This window comes from Helianthus annuus, chromosome 5, assembly GCF_002127325.2.
Source record: "Helianthus annuus cultivar XRQ/B chromosome 5, HanXRQr2.0-SUNRISE, whole genome shotgun sequence".
Lineage (NCBI taxonomy): Eukaryota > Viridiplantae > Streptophyta > Magnoliopsida > Asterales > Asteraceae > Helianthus > Helianthus annuus.
The window spans coordinates 112,123,064-112,145,746 of NC_035437.2; the positions used below are offsets into that span (position 1 = coordinate 112,123,064).

Consider the following 22,683-nt stretch of genomic DNA (forward strand, 5'->3'; position numbering starts at 1 on the left):
TAAATTTCGGCATTTTACCGGTACGCTACCGAACCGGTACCAAAAGTACCGATACCGAAAATGCTAAAAAGTGGGTACCGGTACCGGTACCAAATAACAAATGCTCATCCCTAATACTGTTGGTTAATTTTATTGATAAAATTTTTATCTTTAAAAAAATCACCCTAATTTATTTAGTTTTATTACAAAGTCTTATGTTTTTTTATAAAAAATGTTATTTTTGTCTTGTCACTTATACGAGTTGTATGGCCTTGCATTAAAGATACTTGACACCATTGAATGGGATTTCTAGATGGTGTCGGATTCCAGATGTTTTCGCGTTTCATGTTAAGGGCTTGGTGGATATGCACGTGTCATGCGGTGTGTCGGGGAACAAGAAGTTGGTACTCCACGGGGTTATAATTATTGCGTGTTGGCGCTTGTGGAGGGCAAGGAATGAAAAGGTTTTCTCGAGTAAGGAGCTGAACGTGGTGGAAATGATTGCGGATGTCAAGACTTTGGGTTTTTTTATGGTACAAACATAGATTTAAAGAAGGTATGGTTGATTGGGAGAGATGGTGTAATTTTGATTTGATGTAATTTTGGTTGTAATTTTTGGTTTTCGGCTTGCTATTTCCGTTTTGAAGATAGTTTGTCTTTGTTTGGTGGTTTAATGAAAGTTAATCTTCAAAAAAAAAAAGAATATACTTAACACCATTGACACTCTATACGACTAGTATCAATATACGAGTCGTGGTGCTCGAACATCTGCAACCTATCATATATACAATTTCAGTGCGAGAAAACATTTCAAAAAAGAAATTAGTCGTAAAAAAAGGTTAACACCCATCCACTTCAAAAACCATTTATATCACCATTGAATAAAAGTGTACATGGGTTCAGTGGCGGAGCTTGACCAAAAGTTTCGAGGTGGCGTAAAGTAACGGGACCCAAAAAACTTTTTCCCTATCGTTATGTTTCGGTTCGGGTCGGGTTGGCTATTCGATTCAAATCGGGTCAAATAATAATAGTTCCAAATAAAACAAAGTGTATATTTACCAAACTATCCATCATTTATATACAAAGTTTATAAATATTTGGAATATACAATTTAGGAAAAATAATCTGGGGGGCGATCCTATATAATTTTAAAATTTTCGGATGAAAAATCGCAACTTGTACACTTCTAACCGAAATATTGGGGTGGGCGGGTGCACCCCCGAGCACCCACTATCCTCCGCCTCTGCATGGGTTGGTTTTGGCTCAAAACCATAACCACAACCGCAATATCGGTTAATGGATAATCATAACCGATCGATTATGGGGGTTTTGGTTAATAGGTTTCTATGATTATTGTCTGTTATGGGTGGTTAACCATGAATTTAGGCCTACCTAAAAATAGCTCATTTTAATATGAAATATATTGCTATTACATTTTTCAATATATTAGTATATTACACACTATTAAAAGATGCATATAGTTTATAATATTAATACCGATAATTACCTAATATCCAAAAAAGTGATATGATATATTCCATAAATTCAAATAAACATTCAATAAACGATGTAAAAAACCCATAAATCCAAAAAACGTTCAACCAAAAACATAAAATATTAAAAAATTGTGAAAAGTCCTAAATCCAACAAAGATTATACCACATGTCGGTTCGGTTATGGTGGTTATCGAAACATTGATAACCATAACCGACCCGCTACTTTCGGTTTCCATAAAAACAATTAACTGACCCACTGATTTTTTATTTTGTTGGGTTTTTTCGATTCAGTTTTATCAGTTAATACCCCAAGAATAAACCATAGGGATCAAACAAACAACATTTCAAACTTAAGCACCAAACGTAAATAACAAACAAACCTCATGTACTTAGTCAAGTCTATATTTTTTTTAAAACACACCAAATTTATAGTTCCCTCTTTACAGCAGTTGAAAAGAAGTTACCATCTGTTTTTGCATATTTCATTCAAACAAACCAACAATCCCTCAACTTCAATCCATACATACATCATCTTCTTCTTCATTCCAAATCAACAATGGCATCAGTCTCCATCCTTCACACCCTTTTTGGCATCTTCGGTACCGCCTTCATCTTCATTTCAACCCCATTTCTTCACCAATAATCTCATCTTTTTTTTTTTTTTTTTTGCACAGGCAATGCAGCCGGACTCTTCCTCTTCCTGGCACCAACGTAGAATAAATAACCAACAATTATTAATTCAACTTATAACCAACAAAACTAACAAATGGTTTTTTGTTTGCAGGATCACATTCCAGAGGATCATCAACAACAGTTCAACAGAACAATTCTCTGGTGTTCCATACCCAATGACACTGCTCAACTGTCTATTGTCGGGATGGTACGGCCTGCCGTTTGTGTCTGAGAATAATGCACTGGTGACGGTTATAAACGGGGTTGGAGCGCTGATAGAGGGGTTGTATGTCATGGTGTTTGTTATGTATGCTCCCAAGAAGGAGAAGCGGTTTGTTGGTTGGTTGGTTGTGTTTGTTTTAGTGACGTTTGCTACGGTTGCTTTGGTTTCGGTCTTGGTTCTTGCGGGTGATATGCGAAGGTGCTTCTGTGGGTTTGCGGCTGCTGTGTTTTCGGTTATTATGTATGCGTCGCCGCTATCGATCGTGGTAAGTTTGCATAATCTTGTGCCTCTTTTGGTTCATGGTTTTAGATTAGAAAGAACATTTTTGTATGAGTTTTAGTAAAAATAAGATAGATAGTTGAAATAAAGTGAATGCATTGAATAATAAGATTTTGGATGTAATTCATGTTTTGGAATGAGAAAATCATAAAAATTAAGGGTTTTTTTTTTCTTTTTTTTTTTTTTTTGAAACAGGTATACTTTACTAAGCATGTTACATCAAATTATATTTCTCTATTCATGAAATTTGTCAAAAAAAAAATAATAATTAGAGTATCTATTTTATGCATATATATCATCATAAATGTCTTGAAATTTACAAGTCAGACATGAGACAACTTTTTAAGAAAATAAAATAGATACGCGAATAAAAAGATGAAAATAAACTAAAAACTGTTCTAATTTATATATTCCATAGCATTTATAATAACATGAAATAAAGTAAATAAATGAAGTAATTTCAAGTATTTTTATGTTTACATAAGTACAAAATTATACCAAAAAAAAAAGAAATTTATTATTATTATTTCATTTTCAATATTTTATTATTTTATGGGGTTTTGATTTTGATTTTGATTGGCTTTGCAATTTGTAGATGACAGTGATAAGGACGAAGAGTGTGGAATTCATGCCATTTTTTCTGTCACTGATGGTTTTCTTGTGTGGAACTTCCTGGTTTATATTTGGCCTCCTTGGAAATGACCCTTTTCTCTATGTAAGTCCTTCATCTTTCACTTCATTACAACATACACCCTCAAACTCTTCTATTGTGTTAACCGATTCGAATTCAAATTCAAGGTATGCAATGGGTTTGGAAGCTTATTGGGTGCACTACAGTTAATTCTATACGCCATATACAAAGACAACGCAGGTAACAAGGATGAGAAACAAGTGGCTGAGGAGGGCGGATCTGCCAAGGGGACTGGAGTGGTTGATGAGAACAAACAAGCGGAAGAAGGTAACTTAACGGCGGCAGAAAATGATAAAGTGTAGAGGGCTATTTGTATTTAAATCAAATCGTATGTTAAGAATCACGTTTAGGTTGGTATTTGTTACGTTTAAGTATGCGCTTTGGTGGTGAAGTTTGTTGGCGTTTGTAATATTAGCGAAATTTATGAAAGCCGCTAAACCTTTTAACCGTTGTTTTGTTGTTAAGAAAACAAGGTTTAATGTCGTTTTACCAAAGAGAGTATAAGCGTATCACACAATTCGCCATCCATAACTCTTGAGATGAATTTAACATGCATATAACGACTATATATATAGAACAAACCACCAAGGGCAATCACTTGTGTCTATTGCTCTAAATGTGATGGAATGTATCCCTTTATCTTTCTGACTATATTAGATTAACACTACATACAAGCTCTTAATGCTACTCATTTATCGGTCTTTTGACTGGAAATGACTTTCAAAACATTGATCGAACAATTATGTCAACAGTTCTTAGGGTTAGATTCATTTGTGAACAACCCCCTTGATAGTGAACTGTGTGAACTAATCCTAGTCCTTGATTATCAATACACAAGTGTAAATTAATGGTTAGGATTTGATCAAGATTTGATGATGAAAATAAACTAGTGTATTTTGCGATTTAATGATGTAAATCAATGGTCAGGATTTGTTCGCTCAGTTCACAAATACACCAGTGTTAACTCTAGAACCCCACCCACAGTTCTTAATGCTAAAGGTGGTTCATAAACGGTTAATTGAATAGATGCAGATAGTAATTTGCATGTGCAGGTTCTGCACACTAGTTTTTACAATGTTTTTAAGAAATTAACAAACCACGTTGCGCCAGCTGGCAGTTACAAACTTACAATCCTCCACCTAACCTCGTAGGGACGCACGGGGAACTTGGGGTAAACCGAATTCATCTTCAACCTGTAAAAGATCATCAGTATCAGCCCAGGCTAGATAACAAGTTAAAACGGGCCGGGTCATCGACCCACAAACTCTTTTTTCTTCTCTTGAACTTTGTAAAGAAATTGAGGTTATAAATTCGATTTAAAAAGCCTATATGACAATTGGAGATGCAATGTAACTCAAATTGACCCGTTTATGTATATAAACGGGTCTATAATGCCAATGTTTGTAAGACTCACTTGATTGTTAACTTTTCGGGCTGGTATTGAATGCCCAATGGGAGCAGAAGGCAGGTTGAGTTCATCACTGTAATCGGGCTCATTATCGGGCTGAAGATATGAAGGTACCCCTTCACCTTCTGTTTCTAGGCTCATATCTGCCTCAAGAGCATCAAGTTCTGCATATTGTTACAATTTTTTTATTCGTAATCCAAAAAAACAAACATCTAAGTAGGGGTGTTCAAAACTATCCGTATCCGAAAATCTGATCCGAAATATCCGATATCCGAATCCAAAATATCCGAAAATATCCGAAAAATATCCGAAAAAATACAAGCCTTTGATAACACAGGGGTTCTACAAAGTAGAGACTCATGCAAAGAGATGTATATAAGTTTTCTATTTATATCTACATGATAGTTAAAATTTATGATTATTGGTATTTAGTTCTACCTATTTTGCCGTTGTTTTAATTAATCTCAAATATTCTTAATTTTTTTCTCATAATTTCCACTCTTCTAAAAATTCCACTTTTTTATTTCAAAATTGGTAGAAATACAGATTTGTTTTCTTTTATTATATGTAATAGTGCGTAAAAGCATTATATTCTTAATTTTTTTCTCATAATTTCCACTCTTCTAAAAATTCCACTTTTTTATTTCAAAATTGGTAGAAATACAGATTTGTTTTCTTTTATTATATGTAATAGTGCGTAAAAGCATTATATTTGAAACTTAGAACCAAATTTCCAAACAGTTGGCATAGTTTCATTATATTAGAGACAAAGTATGCATATTTCATTTGTTTTAAATCAAGTCGTCACAAAAACTTCATCTAAAAACTAAAATAACAAAAAAAAATACACTAACTTTAATTTTAACAACTAGAGTATCAGAACTTGAAAAAAAAGTTTGAAAATAAGGAAGGAAGAAAAATAAATACTTAAAAGAGTTAAATGCCATTTTAGTCCCTGTGGTTTGGGTCATTTTGCCAGTTTAGTCCAAAGGTTTCATTTTTAACATGTGGGTCCAAAAAGGTTTCACAGTTGCCATTTTAGTCCACTGGGTTAACTTCATCCATTTTTTCTGTTAACGAGAAGGCCAATTTCAGTCATTTATATGGCTGAATTGCCCTTTTAGTTAACAGAATTACATACAAAATGACCGAATTGGCCTTCTCGTTAACAGAAAAAATGGATGAAGTTAACCCAGTGGACTAAAATGGCAACTGGGAAACCTTTTTGGACCCACTGGTTAAAAATGAAACCTTTGGACTAAACTGGCAAAATGGCCCAAACCACAGGGACTAAAATGGCATTTAACTCTACTTAAAAATAATTACAACAAGGCAAAATATTCATAGCTAACTTTGGGACAATAATAATATTTTTGTAACTTCTAAGAATTTATATCTTAATAATTACTTGAAATATGACAAACTTTGAATTTGGTAGACGAATTTTGTTCATTTTTTCCTTGAAGAAAGGCGTATAATATACAAGTATCAAAGTACGCATACTTTCTATCCAGTGTGGTTGAAACTTGATAAATAAAAAGAAAATGTAATTGATAATACTGTAGTGAAAAGTGAAACTGAAAATACGATGGCAAATTATTTACACGTACCACCCATGAGATCTTCTTCATCAATGTCGTCAGGCACATTGTAGCTTCTACCAAGAGACTCTTGTATTTCATTGCTAACTTCCATCAAGTCCATCATGTCATCTTGCAAATTCTTCACATGAACAAACCAAACGGTTCAGATTTAGCGAATATCAAACAGTAGAGAAAAACAAACAATAAAAGAAACAACATGTACGGACATCGATTTCTTGAATCTTTACAGTCTTCATCATTCCTTTCAATTCTTTGTTTGCTGTTTTCAAAGCCGACATCTGAAAGATACAAAACCGATCAGCGACAACAGTTTGAAGTTTGCATATAACTAAAATAAAGGACATATGTTTTTAAAAGATAAAACATGCAAAGCTATGGTTCACATGCATATTCAAGAAAAACGGGACCCTAGAATTAGATGGTGGGGTCCACTACCTCACGGAGGTAGGCAGCAACTTCCAACCAGAGGACAAAAAAAGCTCCACCCTGCATGCTTTGAACTATTTCCTACATGGCGCTACCAACAAAACCAGTAAGGTGAAAAACGGAACCCTAGAACAACGAACTTGATTACGCTAATCCTATGTATTAATTATAACATTAAGATATGACTCGATGCGATTACAAGAGCTAGAACTCACAAGTACCAAAATCACTTTATCAAACATCAAAACTGATTATTACGACTTTTTTATCGTACGCACATCCAAACACCCCCTAGTTCTGAACAGGAGGATTAGAAGATAAATTCCAGTGATGATAATAACAATTCACTTAACAATAATGAAACATACTGTTTGTTGAGCATCTTTTATGCCCTCTGAAGCAAATGCAACTTGATCTAGATTGAAAGTTTGGTTGTACAGCATGTCTCGTTGTCCTTCATACCTGACAAGAGTGATTAAAGGTTGTAAGAAATTATTCATATATGTTCTATGAACATTTTATATTCATAATAAAAATCAACATTCTCTAATTCTGCAAGTATTCTTTTACGCCAATTGTCCAATGTTATCATGTTACAAATTCATCATCATTATTTGTTATTACTTATTACCAATGATGATAATACATACACATGCGCGCATTTAGTAACTTACATTCTTTTCTGCTTGAGAATTCTCATTGCCCGAGCTTTCACAGCTTCTTGAGCTGGACCAGGGCGGGTTCGTTTGATCTGCTCTTTATATTTAGCAAGTTCCCCATCAAGTCGTTTGATTTTCTCTTCTACTGACTCACCTCTTTTATTGATCTAAATAAGCAATAAAAAAGTAATCAGCTAGGGCAAAAAAGATGATTATAGATTACTAAAAAATAAGGAACAAATATACAGCCAACTTAAATTAGCTGAAAAAATGGTAGGACTGTTGAGTAATTAAGCCAAAAACAACTCTGGCGTACGTATTTTATCGAAGCAGAATTTACAAACTATATATCATCTTTAAAGAAAGGGTTATCCACTAATATAACCTTGCTTTTGCTAGATGAGGAAGTTTAAAAAAATGAAACTGAAACTGAAACTGTTTCCCATGCCTTCAATGCTTTTGGTAATGGTATCCTACGTCTAAACTGAAAAACCCTTACAAAAAAAATGCACATGATAATCAAACACAGGCAATATATATATATATATATATATATATATATATATATATATATATATAGAGAGAGAGAGAGAGAGAGAGAGAGAGAGAAAGTGTATCGTATAATATGCCTTAACGTACGAAGCATACGCAATGTCAAATTCGCACGTTATAACAAAAAGTCGCATGCTGTAAAAACAGAAGATCGCATGTTCAAAAAAAATGAAAATCGCATGTTTATAAAAAAAACACATTTCGCATGTTATTAAAAAAAAACAAATTCGCATGATGTTAAAGAATACCAAAATCGCATGTTATAAACCAATTTTCGCATGTTGATACTGAATCTCGTACGCTTCGTACGTTAAGGCATTTTGTACAATAACCGGCCTCTATATATACATAACATCCTTAGATATACCATAATAACTAGTGAGAACTGAGACCCAATTGCCCAACAACACATGTTATTTCAACCATCAATCATACCTCCGAAGGTAATTTTAATCGACTAAATCTCTCTTTCCATCCTATAACTGATGTTAATTCACCTTCATTTGTGTGTCCGTTAGTCTTTCACAGGGGCGGAGGTTAATTGGTGGCCGGGGGTGCACCCGCCCACCCCAATGTTTCGGTTAGAAGTGTATAGGTTCCGATTTTTCGTCCGGAAATTTTAAAAATTATATAGTATCGCCTCCCCCAATTATTTTTCTAAATATTTATACAATCTATAAATTAAAGTAAAGTTTGTTACCACTTTGTATATCCCAAATATTTATACAATATATAAATTAAAGTAAAGTCTGTTACCACTTTGTATATAAGTGATGGATAGTTTTGTAAATATATTTTAACTCTTATTTGTTTAACCTTAGATTTCCCACCACACAACAAACTTAATCGCAAGTTTTTATGTGTAAGAACGAGTCCTTTGAATGAATGCATTTCTTTTAGTTTTATATGGAACTATTATTATTTGACCTGGCCTGAATCGATAGCCGACCCGACCCGAAACATAACGATAGGAAAAAAAATTGGGTCCCATCACTTTACGCCCCCTCGAAACTTTTGGTCAAGCTCCGCCACTGGTCTTTCATCACACATTCAACCAATACAGTCCCAAAACTTATGGTCAAAACATGAATAGCAAATTTCCTCCATATCACATTGGATTGTGATACTACAAAGATACTCATTAGATATCTTCCACCAGTAGGATGAGCATATTTTACCAAGTACCACTACCATACCGATACCTACTGAACAACACAATGCCAGCACCAGTATTTATTTTTACGGTTTTTGGTTTCAGTAAACTCGCACTATCGACACCGGTTACCGTACCTCCATAACAGATCTAAGTATTCAGGTTGTGTTTTTACTCGTGTTTGGTTTCTATAATTTCGATACCAGTACTGTACCGATCTCATCCCTACCGATCAAAGCCAAAAGCAAACAAGAATGTATTATACATAACACAGCATAAACACATACAATTAACCACAACAAACAGCATGTAAAACACATATACATTCAAATTAAACGAATCAGAACAAAAAGTAATCAACGAAAGAGAAACAATACTCGATCGGAAGCTTCATTGAGTGAAGGAGGAGGTGTTTTGTCTTTCTTAACACCAAACACTTTCTTCATCTCTTTTACTTCCAATTTCAAGCTGTTTTTTAGGGTTTTGTTTCCAAATTCACACACGGATAATGCAGAATGACTGAGAACGATGATATGAAGCTAGATCCGGTTCGTGTAAATCTACTGTTTGTTGCAGGAGTGATTCGAATTTTGAAACCCTAATTTCCGTTGAGTTTGTGAAATTGGAATTGGTTTTATATGGAAATTAATTTGAAACTTTTTCTCGAACGTTGCTATGATAAATTTGGGTTAATTGCAATCTGCACCCTTTATATTTTATTTTTTTTGTTTTTCAGCCCTTGTTGTTTTTGGCTTGCTTACTTATAGTCTGTTTTAAACTTATTTGTTTTAATAGACTTCCAACTTTTATATGTGTTGCTATAACGATGGTGATTGGGCAGGGGCGGACCTACCTATAGTCATGGGTGGGCGGGTGAACCCTTTGAAAAAAGTTAGTGTATATGTTAGGCAAAAAACCTGACCGCACCCCTTGAAAATATGATGGAACGCCACATCCGCACCCCCAACAAATGATTCTTGGATCCGCCACTGTGAATGGGTTGGGTTCCTCGAATTGAACTACATATGAGAACATCGTTAGCCTCGCGCACTAGGATTAATTGTCCAACCCAATTGTGTGGGCTATGGCATGAGAATAAGCTTTTGACTGTATGATACCTAAGTGACTGGTGACGGGATGTTCACGGTTCTGTTTGGCCGACTTTGACGACTTTTATACTAAACATGATATCCATGTTGATTAAGCTAGTTATTAGTATTATATATTTTTACTTATTTAGAATATGTTAGTTGTACTACCCAACTTTAACTTTAACTGTAACTGCTAACGTTCCATTAGGGTTTCGTTAACTTTATTGTATATATACTTTGTATTTCTATTCTTTGCAATACGCGAAAACAAGATAGATCACTCTTACTATCTATATGATATTTCATATTCGAATTCTAATATTTTATGGGTGAAACCAGTTGAAGAGGTATGGTCACAATTCCCTGCCTACATGGCAGTGACCACACCACTTTCTGAGCACACTTGGCAGCCACGTCAGCAAAACAATCCAGAAGCTTCTAGAAACTTCTGGAAGATTTGCAGGTGGCACCAAAGATGCTCTACCAGACAAAAAGGACAAAACGTGTCACCAACCGCAGGACGCCACGTAGGCCTGCAGCAAATCAGGGAGCAGAACTGACGTCGTCAGTACAAGGTTTCCAGCACGGGCAAATACAAGCGCGCCACGTGTACCACTACCCCTGCCACAACAGAGCAGACCAAGAGGATATTCCTCCTGGTCGGACAGCTGGCGCGCACCCACAGCCGGCACAGCTGCTCCTCCCTCCTTTACCCTCCGGCTATAAATAGGACCCTTCATCATTCAGGTTCAGGATCTTTACTCTCCATACTCACTCTATACACACACTGTTTATTTCTCTCAGAACAGTACTTATTCTCACGCCGGAGCCTGGTTAAGAGGGAAATCCCCTTTCTCCCCCTCTTAACGAGACTGACGGTGTTTACTGTTTTGCAGGTCCCGAGCCATTGTTACGAGTAAGAAAAGAGGTTGAACCCCATAGACGAAATAACCCCATCGATAGACCTTGTGTTAATCGGTGTTTCATCATTGGCGCCATCCGCTTTTTGCAAAACCAATCTCATCTCTTTTCTTTATTGAAAAACACTCGTCAAAATGGCCGAACAAAATCCCTCACACCCAGTCGACGGAGAAGTTTCTTCCTTCGAACTCGTTTCGGACACAGCACACGTCCAAAGGGGTCAAAGGAACGAAACCATCCAAGAGGGACAACTGAACAACGATTTTCCTCCTATCTTTGGGAGTGTATCCAGGGTTGTTAGCCAAACCACAACTGGACCCACTTTCCAAACTCCACCAGCAAGGATCATCACTCAAACCACAAATGGATCCGCATTCCAAACTCCGACCGGGGTGTTGCAACAGACACCACCATCAATGCTGACACCAAGCCATGGAGCTGGCCCCTCAGCTCCATCGGAACAAGCACAACTTAATTACTCCGCACTTTTAGGGCTACCCGAAGGAAAAACTCTCGCTTCCTGGTATGCCGAACAGATGGCGTCCATAAACCTCGTTTATACGCAACTCAGCGCACAGCAAGCTCTACTCCAGGCACAAGCTAACCAGTCAGCATTTGTAACTCCACAACCAAGGTCTCTGAGTACACATACAACTCAGCAGACTAACGCGTGGAACCTACGTCCGGAGAGAGGACCAGTTCAAAATGTGAGAAGACCAAGCGCGCACGACACGCGCGATACCTACGGCGAAACAGAAAGCAACTTTGTGCAAAATCCCAACGTGCAAAGAAAACCGATCCAGGCTCGTTTGGGCGCGCGTAATATGAACACAGAATGGGATGAAGAGGAAGACGACCCAACATACAAAGGGGAAACCACAGTGTTTAGCAGACTTCATCCAGAGCATGAAGCATACAAGCCCGCAAAGCGCGCAGGGTACAACCCAAAGGCAGAGCATGATTATACCTTAAGCTATCGTCCAGACGACATGGCTGAAGATTCGAAATTCATCAGGGAGATTGCCACAGCTGCTATAGACAAAACCAAGCTGCCGCACAACGTTGGCAAATACAATGGTCTAACAGATCCAGACGATCATCTTCAGGTCTTCAAAGGCGCAGGAGCAACAGGTGGGTGGAACCTACCAACTTGGTGCCACCTGTTCGCACAAACGTTCGTGGGCGCAGCGCGCGTCTGGTTCGACAGCTTACCAGCAGGAAAAATTAAATCATGGGTTGACTTCAGAGAGAAGTTCCTGGCACACTTCTCTCAACAGCGGAGGCACGCCAGAGACCCAGCAGATTGTCTAAACATATGGCGTCGAGACCACGAAATCGTGGAAGATTTTATCACAAGATATAACAAAGAATGTTTGGAGATTGGAGATGTGGGAGAAAAAATGATGCGCGCACACTTCATGAGGGCAGTCAAGTGTGACGATCTGATCAAGCGCGTGAAAGGTAGAGACGGAGGACCCAAAGATTGGGAAACTTTCATTGAGGCCGCCAAGACAATAGCACAGACAGACAAACAGTTGACCGGTGATGACCATCGTCAACGCGCACATAACTCTAATGACCGACATGGCAGAAAAAGCAGAGGCCAGTCATGGAGGTCTTCCAGTCATAGAGAAAGAAGCCCACCGAGAGAAGATGCGCGACACACAATCAATCAGATAGCACACAGAAAAGAAGTAAAGAAAGAAAACAGAGAGAAACAGTGGACGCCATTAACCAAGACCCCATCGGAGGTCTTGGCCACTGAAAATCACCAATTTAAACCACCCCTACAGATGCGCAACAAAAGGGGCCAAGATCCCAATCTCTACTGTGAATTCCATAAGGATACGGGTCACCTCACCGACGACTGTTTCAGCCTGAAGCAAGAAATTGAAAGAGCCCTAAGGGATGGAAAGCTCACTCACCTGGTCAAAGGCGGAAAGCGCGACTACCGCCAAATCCAAAGAAGAGACGAAGGGCCGGATAACAAAAAACTCAGGAAGTTAGAGACCCACATGGTGCAGGGAGGCCCACGAAGACCAAAGAAAAATTACAACAAGCGTACACAAGATGATTCGTGGCGCGAGAAGCAAGTCATCTTCCCAGTTGTTAGAGGAGGCCCAAGGGAAAAACGACCAATAGTCATCCCAGGAGTGATTGGTCATTACCAGACAGACTACATCTTCATCGATCCGGGGAGCACCGCGGATATCATATACGAACAATGCTTCAATCAATTTGACGAGGAGGACAAGGCGCTCTTGGAGCCAGTAGACTACCCACTAACTGGTTTCTGCAACGAGGCCGTCTTTCCCTTGGGACAGATATCATTCCCGGTGTTACTCTCGGACGGACGAAATTCAAGAACAGAAGAAGTCACCTTCATGGTGCTGCCTGCACACTCACGACACGACATCCTCCTATGAAGAGAATCACAGGGAGACTTCAGCATGATTTGCTCTGCACCACACTCGGCCATCGGATTCCCAACGGAAACAGGCATCGCACTGATATACGCAAGCAAGGAAGTCTTAGCAACAGATGAAATGAGGCCTACAAAAGCAAGTAAACCAGCGCCACGCGCAGAGGCAGAAAAATGGGTGTTGAACAGCGCTCACCCAGAACAAACAGTTACCCTGGGACCAGCGATGTCCGACCTAACACGCGCAGCGCTCAAGAAGTTGTTACACGAGAATATGGACGTGTTCGCCTGGACACCAGCTGACATGGTTGGTGTTCCACGGCACGTTGCAGAGCACCGTCTGAACGTCTCAGAAGATGCAAAACCAGTAGTGCACGCCAAGCGCCACCTGGGCGATATAAAGCATGACGCCATGAAAGAGCAAGTACTAGAACTACTAAATGCAGGCATCATCAGAGAAGTCAGATACCAAACTTGGGTAGCAAGCCCAGTGATGGTAAAGAAACCAAACGACAGCTGGAGAATGTGCGTCGACTATAAAGACTTAAACAAGGCATGCCCACGCGACTGCTACGCCTTACCAGACATAGACGAGAAAATCGATTCTTTGGCAACATTCAGGTGGAAATGCTTTCTTGATTGCTACAAGGGGTATCACCAAGTTCAAATGGCCGTCCAAGATGAAGATAAGACGGCATTCCGCACGCCGACAGGGTTGTATTGCTACACCAAGATGCCTTTTGGCTTGAAGAATGCGGGCGCAACCTACCAAAGATTGATGAACGAAACATTCAGTGACGCCATTGGCAAGTACATAGAAGTGTACATGGATGACCTGGTGATTATGAGCAAAGAAGAAGGCACGATGCTGATCAACATCCAAAAGACCTTCAACACGCTACGCAGCGTAAGTATCAAGCTGAACCCAGCAAAGTGCTCATTCGGAATGGAAGAAGGAAAGTTCTTAGGCTTCATCGTCACAAAAGATGGTTTTAAGGTAAATCCGGAAAAAGTGCAAGCCATAGAAAGGATGCCTTCACCATCAAACATCAAAGACATGCAAAAATTAGCAGGACGACTAGCCGCGCTCAATCGTTTCCTAGCTAATCATGCCGCAAAATCTTTTCCGATCATCAAAACCTTGTGCAATTGTATGAAGAAAAGCCAGTTCCACTGGACTCCGGAAGCAGAGAATGCGTTCCGCGAGATGAAAGATTGCCTCATCAAACTGCCAACCCTAACCGCACCAAACAAGGGGGAACCTTTGGTACTTTACCTTTCAGCTTCCGATAGGGCAGTCGGAGCTGTGCTGCTTGTCGATCGTCAAGGTGTCCAAACACCAGTTTACTACGTGTCACGAACCTTGACCGATCCAGAAACCCGATACGCAATCATGGAAAAGTTAGTCCTTGCACTAATTCATGCTTCAAGGCGGCTGCGCAGATACTTTGCCAATCACGTCATCCACGTGCTAACAAACTACAACATCGGCAACATCCTTGCAAGGCCAGAAGTATCAGGAAGGCTAGCCAAATGGGCAATAGAACTGGGAGGTCACAATGTGGTTTTCAGACCACGACCATCAATCAAAGGCCAAGTCTTGGCAGACTTTATGACAGAAGTTCCGGATGACAAGGAAAGAGAGTGCAAAGCCATGGAAAAAGCTGAGAAAAAGCAAACAGAAGAGCCATGGTTGTTATACACCGACGGAGCGTCCAACAAAGACGGAGCAGGCGCAGGGCTAAGGCTGGTAAGCCCCGATAAACACGAATTCACTTACGCCATACGCCTGGATTTTAAAAGCACAAACAACGAAGCAGAGTACGAAGCTTTCCTGGCTGGCTTACGATTGGCAATCAAAATGGGGGTTCGACACATCGAAGCGCATGTGGACTCCATGCTGGTAGCAGGGCAAATAAACGGCCAATACGAAGCCAAAGGGGATGTCATGGCACTCTACCTCAGCCAAGCAAAAACCTTGCTACAAACCTTCTACTCTTACAAAGTGCACCACATAAACAGAAGCGAGAACAAGCCGGCAGACGCCTTGAGTAAGCTCGCATCAACAAGCTTCCAGCACCTAGCAAAAGATGTGCGCATAGAGGTTTTGAGCAACCCATCCGTTCCACTCAGAGAAGTAAGTGTCATCCAGACAGGAACAACGTCCTGGATGACACCGATAATCATGTACTTGCAATCAGGGATACTTCCCGAAAACAAAGCCGAGGCGCGAAAGATCCAATACAAATCAGAACACTATCAGATGGCAGATGGGATACTGTACCGAAAGTCGTATCTCGGCCCGCTGCTGAGATGTGTTGACGCCGACGACGCAAATTACCTAATCCGGGAAGTGCATGAGGGAATTTGTGGTATTCATGCCGGGCCTCGAATGGTGGTGGCAAAAGTGATGAATGCCGGATACTACTGGCCCGGGATGCATCTAGATGCCGTGAAAGAGTTGAGGAAGTGCAGTGGCTGTCAGAGACATGCGCCCAAGACCATGCGCCCCAAAAATGAACTAGTACAAGTCACAACCGCATGGTCTTTTCAACAATGGGGCATAGACATGGTAGGTCCTTTCCCGGAAGCACCAGGGGCGGTCAAGTTCATAATAGTTGTGGTCGACTACTTCACCAAATGGGTAGAGGCGAAGGCGCTTGCATCAACCACGTCGGCAGTCGTCAAGCGATTCATATGGGAACAAATCATATGTCGATTTGGTCTACCTCTCAGAATCATCACCGATAACGGAACTAACTTCGCCGCAGACGACCTCGAACGATGGTTCAAAGAACTACATATCGAGCATACCTTCTCTTCGGTCGCGCACCCGCAAGGGAATGGTCAAGTAGAGGCAGTCAACAAAAGTATCGTTGATGGTATCAAAGCAAGGTTAGGCGAAAAAAGAAGAGGATGGGTAGACGAACTGCCCAGCATATTGTGGGCCCATAGGACAATGCCAAAGACAAGCAACGGCGAGACACCGTTCAGCCTAGTCTATGGGTCTGAGGCAGTCATCCCAGCAGAAATCGGACTACCATCTCCACGAATGCTCTCAATGAACTTAATCAACAATGAAAAAGAAAGGAGGATCGACCTAGACCTCCTAGAAGAACGGAGAGAGATGGCCGCAATCAACGAGGCCAAGTACAAAATAAAGCTGGAAAAATACTACAACTCCAGAGTCCGAGTTTGCACTTTTAACCCGGGAGACTATGTCCTAAGGGACAATGAAGCTTCCAACGCAGAAAAGCCCGGAAAACTGGCGCCCAAATGGGAAGGACCATACGTAATCGATGCAGTACTCGGCAAGGGAGCTTACAAACTGCGCACCATCAACGACAAAGAGGTTCCACGAACCTGGAACGCTCAGCAACTCCGAAAGTGCTACATGTAAAACAACTATGTAATCGTAAAGGGCGTACTGCCAACACATTTACTATAATACAAGAAGTATTTGGCTACCTTTATTTCATGCAAATTTTTTGTCACAACTGCATTTATTACTTTGGGCGTACACGAAAACATCAATGGCTCGAGCATAGGAAACGTTGTAGACCTCTAAGGCTCGTCACAACCAAGTGCACAGCCGGGTCAGAAACACAACCAAAGCCTACGAAACGCCAAAATAAAACTTCGTGCCCACATAAACACGAAAAATTCGATAGCGAGGTAACTACACATTGTAATGCTCCCAAGGCTGAACACAGCTGAGCTCACACAATAACCTGCAACTCGATCACTTCGTAAGTCACATGTAAACGCGCGGATTCAAGCGACAGAATAAAACGTTATAGTAACACAACATCACCTGTCAGCGCCATAATTCATTCGTGACACCTGATCAAAGTAATTAAACATGCACATATTATGACGATAACCAAATTCGCATAAACACAAACAGGCGATAAAATAGGCATCAAACAAAGAAGATCAAGTGCACATACCCACAAAAGGTAAATAAAAATAAAATTGTCTAAAAAAAAGTCAACATTACAGACCCATTCAAGGCCATACACGGCGCACAGACCGGAATCCATCCGTCAAGTTTGACTGGTGCCAGCACCCCCTGCCGCATCGGCATCATCTCCAAGGGCTTTCTTCAGAAGAGCAACCCCATCTGGTTTCCGAGATAACTTCTGTGCCGCCCGGACGACGGCAAAGTCAAGGGTCGAAAACACCTTGCGCTTAGCAGCATAAGCACCGTCACAATCCTCTTTATACAACTCAAAATGGTAATCCTTCTCTTTGTTGATAGCTGCAGCCTTGCCTTCAGCATATCCAAACTTACGACCGCTATTATAACCCGCTTGGCCCAATTCGAACATGTACGTGGCAAGTTCAGTTGAATTCAGAATACGGTCAGCAAGCTGCATAAAACAAGGCAACCAAATAAAAGATCACAAAAATAAAAGAACACGAAAGAGCAAAAGAAATTACCAAGGGTAAACCACGAGAAAGCAACCATCTGGTGTCAGCAGATGTTTCCTCAGCAAGGAGTTCTGCTGCCTGACATTCAGCAGTCTTTTCAGCAAGAAGGCGCTGTGCAGCCTCACACTCAGCCACTTTCTGCTGGACAAGAACCTCTAACTTATCGATCCGATCAACATACTCTTTCTCTTTCTTCTCGGACGCAACACGCGCCTGCTGAGCCTCTTCAGCAAGTTCTGCTTTTTCGCCAGATAACCGCACGATCGCATCACGCTGAGATTGCATCTCAACATTCGTGCGCTCACACGCGGCTTCCCAATCTTTCTGTTTCTGAACATTCAACTGTTTTTGCTCTTCAAGCTTCTGTTCAGCATCAGATACCCTCCACTGCAAACCTTTCTTCTCCGCATTAAATCTCTCCCTCTCCTCAGCAAACAACTTCTTAGACTCTTCAAACTCGAGTGTCTCCTCCCCCATCGATCGCCATTCACGAAGAATTTCCTGAGAAGTGGCAAAGAAATTAACCCCGGCACGAACATGGTCGTCCAACAAGGCAAATCGATTAAGGTTTTTCTGGAACATCCTCTCAGCCGGGGGAAGAGACATAGCAAAAAATTCATGACAGTTGTTCACATCCTCTCAAAGAAAACTATCGAAACAACGAAGAATGAAGGGAGAAGATAGAAGGAAACCACACTTGAAATTTGAAAAAGTGAAGAAGAATGACGAGCCGGCTCCTATTTATACCCATCGCATTTAATGCGATGGGTAGTGGACCGTCAGAGTACAGAAAAAAGAACCAATAAGGAAGTGACACGTCAGAAGAGAGAGAAGACGTCGGCTCTTTTTTTGGGAAACATGGGCAACAGAACCGGCTGACGTGACAGAAAGTAACTGCAAAAGCAACTGTTCACCTCGGATAAGACAGGGATGTCAGATAGTCACACCAAACACTTCCCCATGCCCACCAAGCTTCCATCAGAAGGAAACAACAAAGGAGCCAAAACCCATGCGCCATGCGTCCATGTGGCTCATTTTTTATAAAGGGCCAAAACCCATGCGCCATGCGTCCATCTGGCTCATTTTTTACAAAGGGCCAAAACCCATGCGCCATGCGTCCATTTGGCTCATTTTTATAAAGGGTCAAAACCCATGCGCGGTGCGTTCATTTGGCTCAATTTTTATAAAGGGCCAAAACCCATGCGCCATGTGTCCATTTGGCTCACTTTTTACAAAGGGCCAAAACCCATGCGCCATGCGTCCATTTGGCTCACTTTTTACAAAGGGTCAAAACCCATGCGCGGTGCGTCCATTTGGCTCAATTTTTATAAAGGGAAAAAACCCATGCGCCATGTGTCCGTTTGCCTCATTTTTTACAAAGGGTCAAAACCCATGCGCGGCACATCCGTTTGGTTCAAATCTTTCTTCCAAATCACCAAACTCCACGCGCCAAAAAACCACTTCTCTCATAAGTCCAGAATCCCTCCTAGATGATCAACTCAACTAGAAGGCACACTGGACTAGGGGGACTTGAAGAGGTATGGTCCCAATTCCCTGCCTACATGGCAGGGACCACACCACTTTCTGAGCACACTTGGCAGCCACGTCAGCAAAACAATCCAGAAGCTTCTAGAAACTTCTGGAAGATTTGCATGTGGCACCAAAGATGCTCTACCAGACAAAAAGGACAAAACGTGTCACCAACCGCAGGACGCCACGTAGGCCTGCAGCAAATCAGGGAGCAGAACTGACGTCGTCAGTACAAGGTTTCCAGCACGGGCAAATACAAGCGCGCCACGTGTACCACTACCCCTGCCACAACAGAGCAGACCAAGAGGATATTCCTCCTGGTCGGGCAGCTGGCGCGCACCCACAGCCGGCACAGCTGCTCCTCCCTCCTTTACCCTCCGGCTATAAATAGGACCCTTCATCATTCAGGTTCAGGATCTTTACTCTCCATACTCACTCTATACACACACTGTTTATTTCTCTCAGAACAGTACTTATTCTCACGCCGGAGCCTGGTTAAGAGGGAAATCCCCTTTCTCCCCCTCTTAACGAGAGTGACGGTGTTTACTGTTTTGCAGGTCCCGAGCCATTGTTACGAGTAAGAAAAGAGGTTGAACCCCATAGACGAAATAACCCCATCGATAGACCTTGTGTTAATCGGTGTTTCATCATTGGCGCCATCCGCTTTTTGCAAAACCAATCTCATCTCTTTTCTTTATTGAAAAACACTCGTCAAAATGGCCGAACAAAATCCCTCACACCCAGTCGACGGAGAAGTTTCTTCCTTCGAACTCGTTTCGGACACAGCACACGTCCAAAGGGGTCAAAGGAACGAAACCATCCAAGAGGGACAACTGAACAACGATTTTCCTCCTATCTTTGGGAGTGTATCCAGGGTTGTTAGCCAAACCACAACTGGACCCACTTTCCAAACTCCACCAGCAAGGATCATTACTCAAACCACAAATGGATCCGCATTCCAAACTCCGACCGGGGTGTTGCAACAGACACCACCATCAATGCTGACACCAAGCCATGGAGCTGGCCCCTCAGCTCCATCGGAACAAGCACAACTTAATTACTCCGCACTTTTAGGGCTACCCGAAGGAAAAACTCTCGCTTCCTGGTATGCCGAACAGATGGCGTCCATAAACCTCGTTTATACGCAACTCAGCGCACAGCAAGCTCTACTCCAGGCACAAGCTAACCAGTCAGCATTTGTAACTCCACAACCAAGGTCTCTGAGTACACATACAACTCAGCAGACTAACGCGTGGAACCTACGTCCGGAGAGAGGACCAGTTCAAAATGTGAGAAGACCAAGCGCGCACGACACGCGCGATACCTACGGCGAAACAGAAAGCAACTTTGTGCAAAATCCCAACGTGCAAAGAAAACCGATCCAGGCTCGTTTGGGCGCGCGTAATATGAACACAGAATGGGATGAAGAGGAAGACGACCCAACATACAAAGGGGAAACCACAGTGTTTAGCAGACTTCATCCAGAGCATGAAGCATACAAGCCCGCAAAGCGCGCAGGGTACAACCCAAAGGCAGAGCATGATTATACCTTAAGCTATCGTCCAGACGACATGGCTGAAGATTCGAAATTCATCAGGGAGATTGCCACAGCTGCTATAGACAAAACCAAGCTGCCGCACAACGTTGGCAAATACAATGGTCTAACAGATCCAGACGATCATCTTCAGGTCTTCAAAGGCGCAGGAGCAACAGGTGGGTGGAACCTACCAACTTGGTGCCACCTGTTCGCACAAACGTTCGTGGGCGCAGCGCGCGTCTGGTTCGACAGCTTACCAGCAGGAAAAATTAAATCATGGGTTGACTTCAGAGAGAAGTTCCTGGCACACTTCTCTCAACAGCGGAGGCACGCCAGAGACCCAGCAGATTGTCTAAACATATGGCGTCGAGACCACGAAATCGTGGAAGATTTTATCACAAGATATAACAAAGAATGTTTGGAGATTGGAGATGTGGGAGAAAAAATGATGCGCGCACACTTCATGAGGGCAGTCAAGTGTGACGATCTGATCAAGCGCGTGAAAGGTAGAGACGGAGGACCCAAAGATTGGGAAACTTTCATTGAGGCCGCCAAGACAATAGCACAGACAGACAAACAGTTGACCGGTGATGACCATCGTCAACGCGCACATAACTCTAATGACCGACATGGCAGAAAAAGCAGAGGCCAGTCATGGAGGTCTTCCAGTCATAGAGAAAGAAGCCCACCGAGAGAAGATGCGCGACACACAATCAATCAGATAGCACACAGAAAAGAAGTAAAGAAAGAAAACAGAGAGAAACAGTGGACGCCATTAACCAAGACCCCATCGGAGGTCTTGGCCACTGAAAATCACCAATTTAAACCACCCCTACAGATGCGCAACAAAAGGGGCCAAGATCCCAATCTCTACTGTGAATTCCATAAGGATACGGGTCACCTCACCGACGACTGTTTCAGCCTGAAGCAAGAAATTGAAAGAGCCCTAAGGGATGGAAAGCTCACTCACCTGGTCAAAGGCGGAAAGCGCGACTACCGCCAAATCCAAAGAAGAGACGAAGGGCCGGATAACAAAAAACTCAGGAAGTTAGAGACCCACATGGTGCAGGGAGGCCCACGAAGACCAAAGAAAAATTACAACAAGCGTACACAAGATGATTCGTGGCGCGAGAAGCAAGTCATCTTCCCAGTTGTTAGAGGAGGCCCAAGGGAAAAACGACCAATAGTCATCCCAGGAGTGATTGGTCATTACCAGACAGACTACATCTTCATCGATCCGGGGAGCACCGCGGATATCATATACGAACAATGCTTCAATCAATTTGACCAGGAAGACAAGGCGCTCTTGGAGCCAGTAGACTACCCACTAACTGGTTTCTGCAACGAGGCCGTCTTTCCCCTGGGACAGATATCATTCCCGGTGTTACTCTCGGACGGACGAAATTCAAGAACAGAAGAAGTCACCTTCATGGTGCTGCCTGCACACTCACGACACGACATCCTCCTATGAAGAGAATCACAGGGAGACTTCAGCATGATTTGCTCTGCACCACACTCGGCCATCGGATTCCTAACGGAAACAGGCATCGCACTGATATACGCAAACAAGGAAGTCTTAGCAACAGATGAAATGAGGCCTACAAAA

General features: G+C 41.7%; 5 protein-coding genes across 6 annotated transcripts; 4 read left to right on the plus strand and 1 right to left on the minus strand.

Annotated features, from left to right (window-relative positions):
• Positions 1 to 1,960: 1,960 nt before the first annotated feature.
• Positions 1,961 to 3,792, plus strand: LOC110939017 (bidirectional sugar transporter SWEET1). The gene is made up of 5 exons (XM_022180928.2): positions 1,961 to 2,074; positions 2,150 to 2,186; positions 2,260 to 2,635; positions 3,245 to 3,364; positions 3,448 to 3,792. Exons 1-5 carry the CDS (start codon positions 2,032 to 2,034, stop codon positions 3,640 to 3,642), a joined length of 771 nt encoding a protein of 256 aa, XP_022036620.1. The 5' UTR covers positions 1,961 to 2,031; the 3' UTR covers positions 3,643 to 3,792.
• Positions 3,793 to 4,340: 548 nt separating this feature from the next.
• Positions 4,341 to 9,767, minus strand: LOC110940991 (vacuolar protein sorting-associated protein 60.2). 2 transcript variants are annotated; one of them, XM_022182570.2, is made up of 8 exons: positions 9,520 to 9,767; positions 7,453 to 7,604; positions 7,147 to 7,240; positions 6,788 to 6,859; positions 6,559 to 6,630; positions 6,359 to 6,470; positions 4,755 to 4,912; positions 4,341 to 4,533 (listed from the first exon to the last, which is right to left on the minus strand). In XM_022182570.2, exons 1-8 carry the CDS (start codon positions 9,586 to 9,588, stop codon positions 4,480 to 4,482), a joined length of 783 nt encoding a protein of 260 aa, XP_022038262.1. In that variant the 5' UTR covers positions 9,589 to 9,767; the 3' UTR covers positions 4,341 to 4,479. The 2 variants fall into 2 exon arrangements, with proteins under 2 accessions (XP_022038262.1, XP_022038263.1); XM_022182571.2 differs by lacking the exon at positions 6,788 to 6,859 and having other exon boundaries at positions 9,520 to 9,749.
• A 1,923-nt stretch (positions 9,768 to 11,690) lies between these two features.
• On the plus strand, positions 11,691 to 13,580 carry LOC110943428. Its single transcript, XM_022185178.1, has one exon. The coding sequence runs from the start codon at positions 11,691 to 11,693 to the stop codon at positions 13,578 to 13,580; it is 1,890 nt and encodes a 629-aa protein (XP_022040870.1).
• A 300-nt stretch (positions 13,581 to 13,880) lies between these two features.
• On the plus strand, positions 13,881 to 16,976 carry LOC110943427. Its single transcript, XM_022185176.2, has 2 exons — positions 13,881 to 16,471; positions 16,763 to 16,976. The coding sequence occupies exons 1-2, from the start codon at positions 13,881 to 13,883 to the stop codon at positions 16,974 to 16,976; spliced, it is 2,805 nt and encodes a 934-aa protein (XP_022040868.2).
• A 3,682-nt stretch (positions 16,977 to 20,658) lies between these two features.
• On the plus strand, positions 20,659 to 22,548 carry LOC110943426. The gene has a single exon (XM_022185175.1). The coding sequence runs from the start codon at positions 20,659 to 20,661 to the stop codon at positions 22,546 to 22,548; it is 1,890 nt and encodes a 629-aa protein (XP_022040867.1).
• Positions 22,549 to 22,683: the final 135 nt, after the last annotated feature.

What these genes read in the sequence shown, in the direction of transcription:
- LOC110939017 (XM_022180928.2), top strand. Translation starts at nt 2,032, where the DNA reads ATGGCATCAGTCTCCATCCTTCACACCCTTTTTGGCATCTTCG. An exon ending in TTCCTCTTCCTGGCACCAAC is followed by an intron (nt 2,187 to 2,259) that starts GTAGAATAAATA and finishes TTTTGTTTGCAG; the next exon opens with GATCACATTCCAGAGGATCA. An exon ending in GAAATGACCCTTTTCTCTAT is followed by an intron (nt 3,365 to 3,447) that starts GTAAGTCCTTCA and finishes TTCAAATTCAAG; the next exon opens with GTATGCAATGGGTTTGGAAG.
- LOC110940991 (XM_022182570.2), bottom strand. Translation starts at nt 9,588, where the DNA reads ATGAAGAAAGTGTTTGGTGTTAAGAAAGACAAAACACCTCCTCCTTCA. An exon ending in TAAAGATTCAAGAAATCGAT is followed by an intron (nt 6,471 to 6,558) that starts GTCCGTACATGT and finishes GTTCATGTGAAG; the next exon opens with AATTTGCAAGATGACATGAT. An exon ending in TGAAGAAGATCTCATGGGTG is followed by an intron (nt 4,913 to 6,358) that starts GTACGTGTAAAT and finishes AACAATATGCAG; the next exon opens with AACTTGATGCTCTTGAGGCA.
- LOC110943428 (XM_022185178.1), top strand. Translation starts at nt 11,691, where the DNA reads ATGGCGTCCATAAACCTCGTTTATACGCAACTCAGCGCACAGCAAGCT.
- LOC110943427 (XM_022185176.2), top strand. Translation starts at nt 13,881, where the DNA reads ATGGTTGGTGTTCCACGGCACGTTGCAGAGCACCGTCTGAACGTCTCA. An exon ending in GTTGATGGTATCAAAGCAAG is followed by an intron (nt 16,472 to 16,762) that starts GTTAGGCGAAAA and finishes CTACAACTCCAG; the next exon opens with AGTCCGAGTTTGCACTTTTA.
- LOC110943426 (XM_022185175.1), top strand. Translation starts at nt 20,659, where the DNA reads ATGGCGTCCATAAACCTCGTTTATACGCAACTCAGCGCACAGCAAGCT.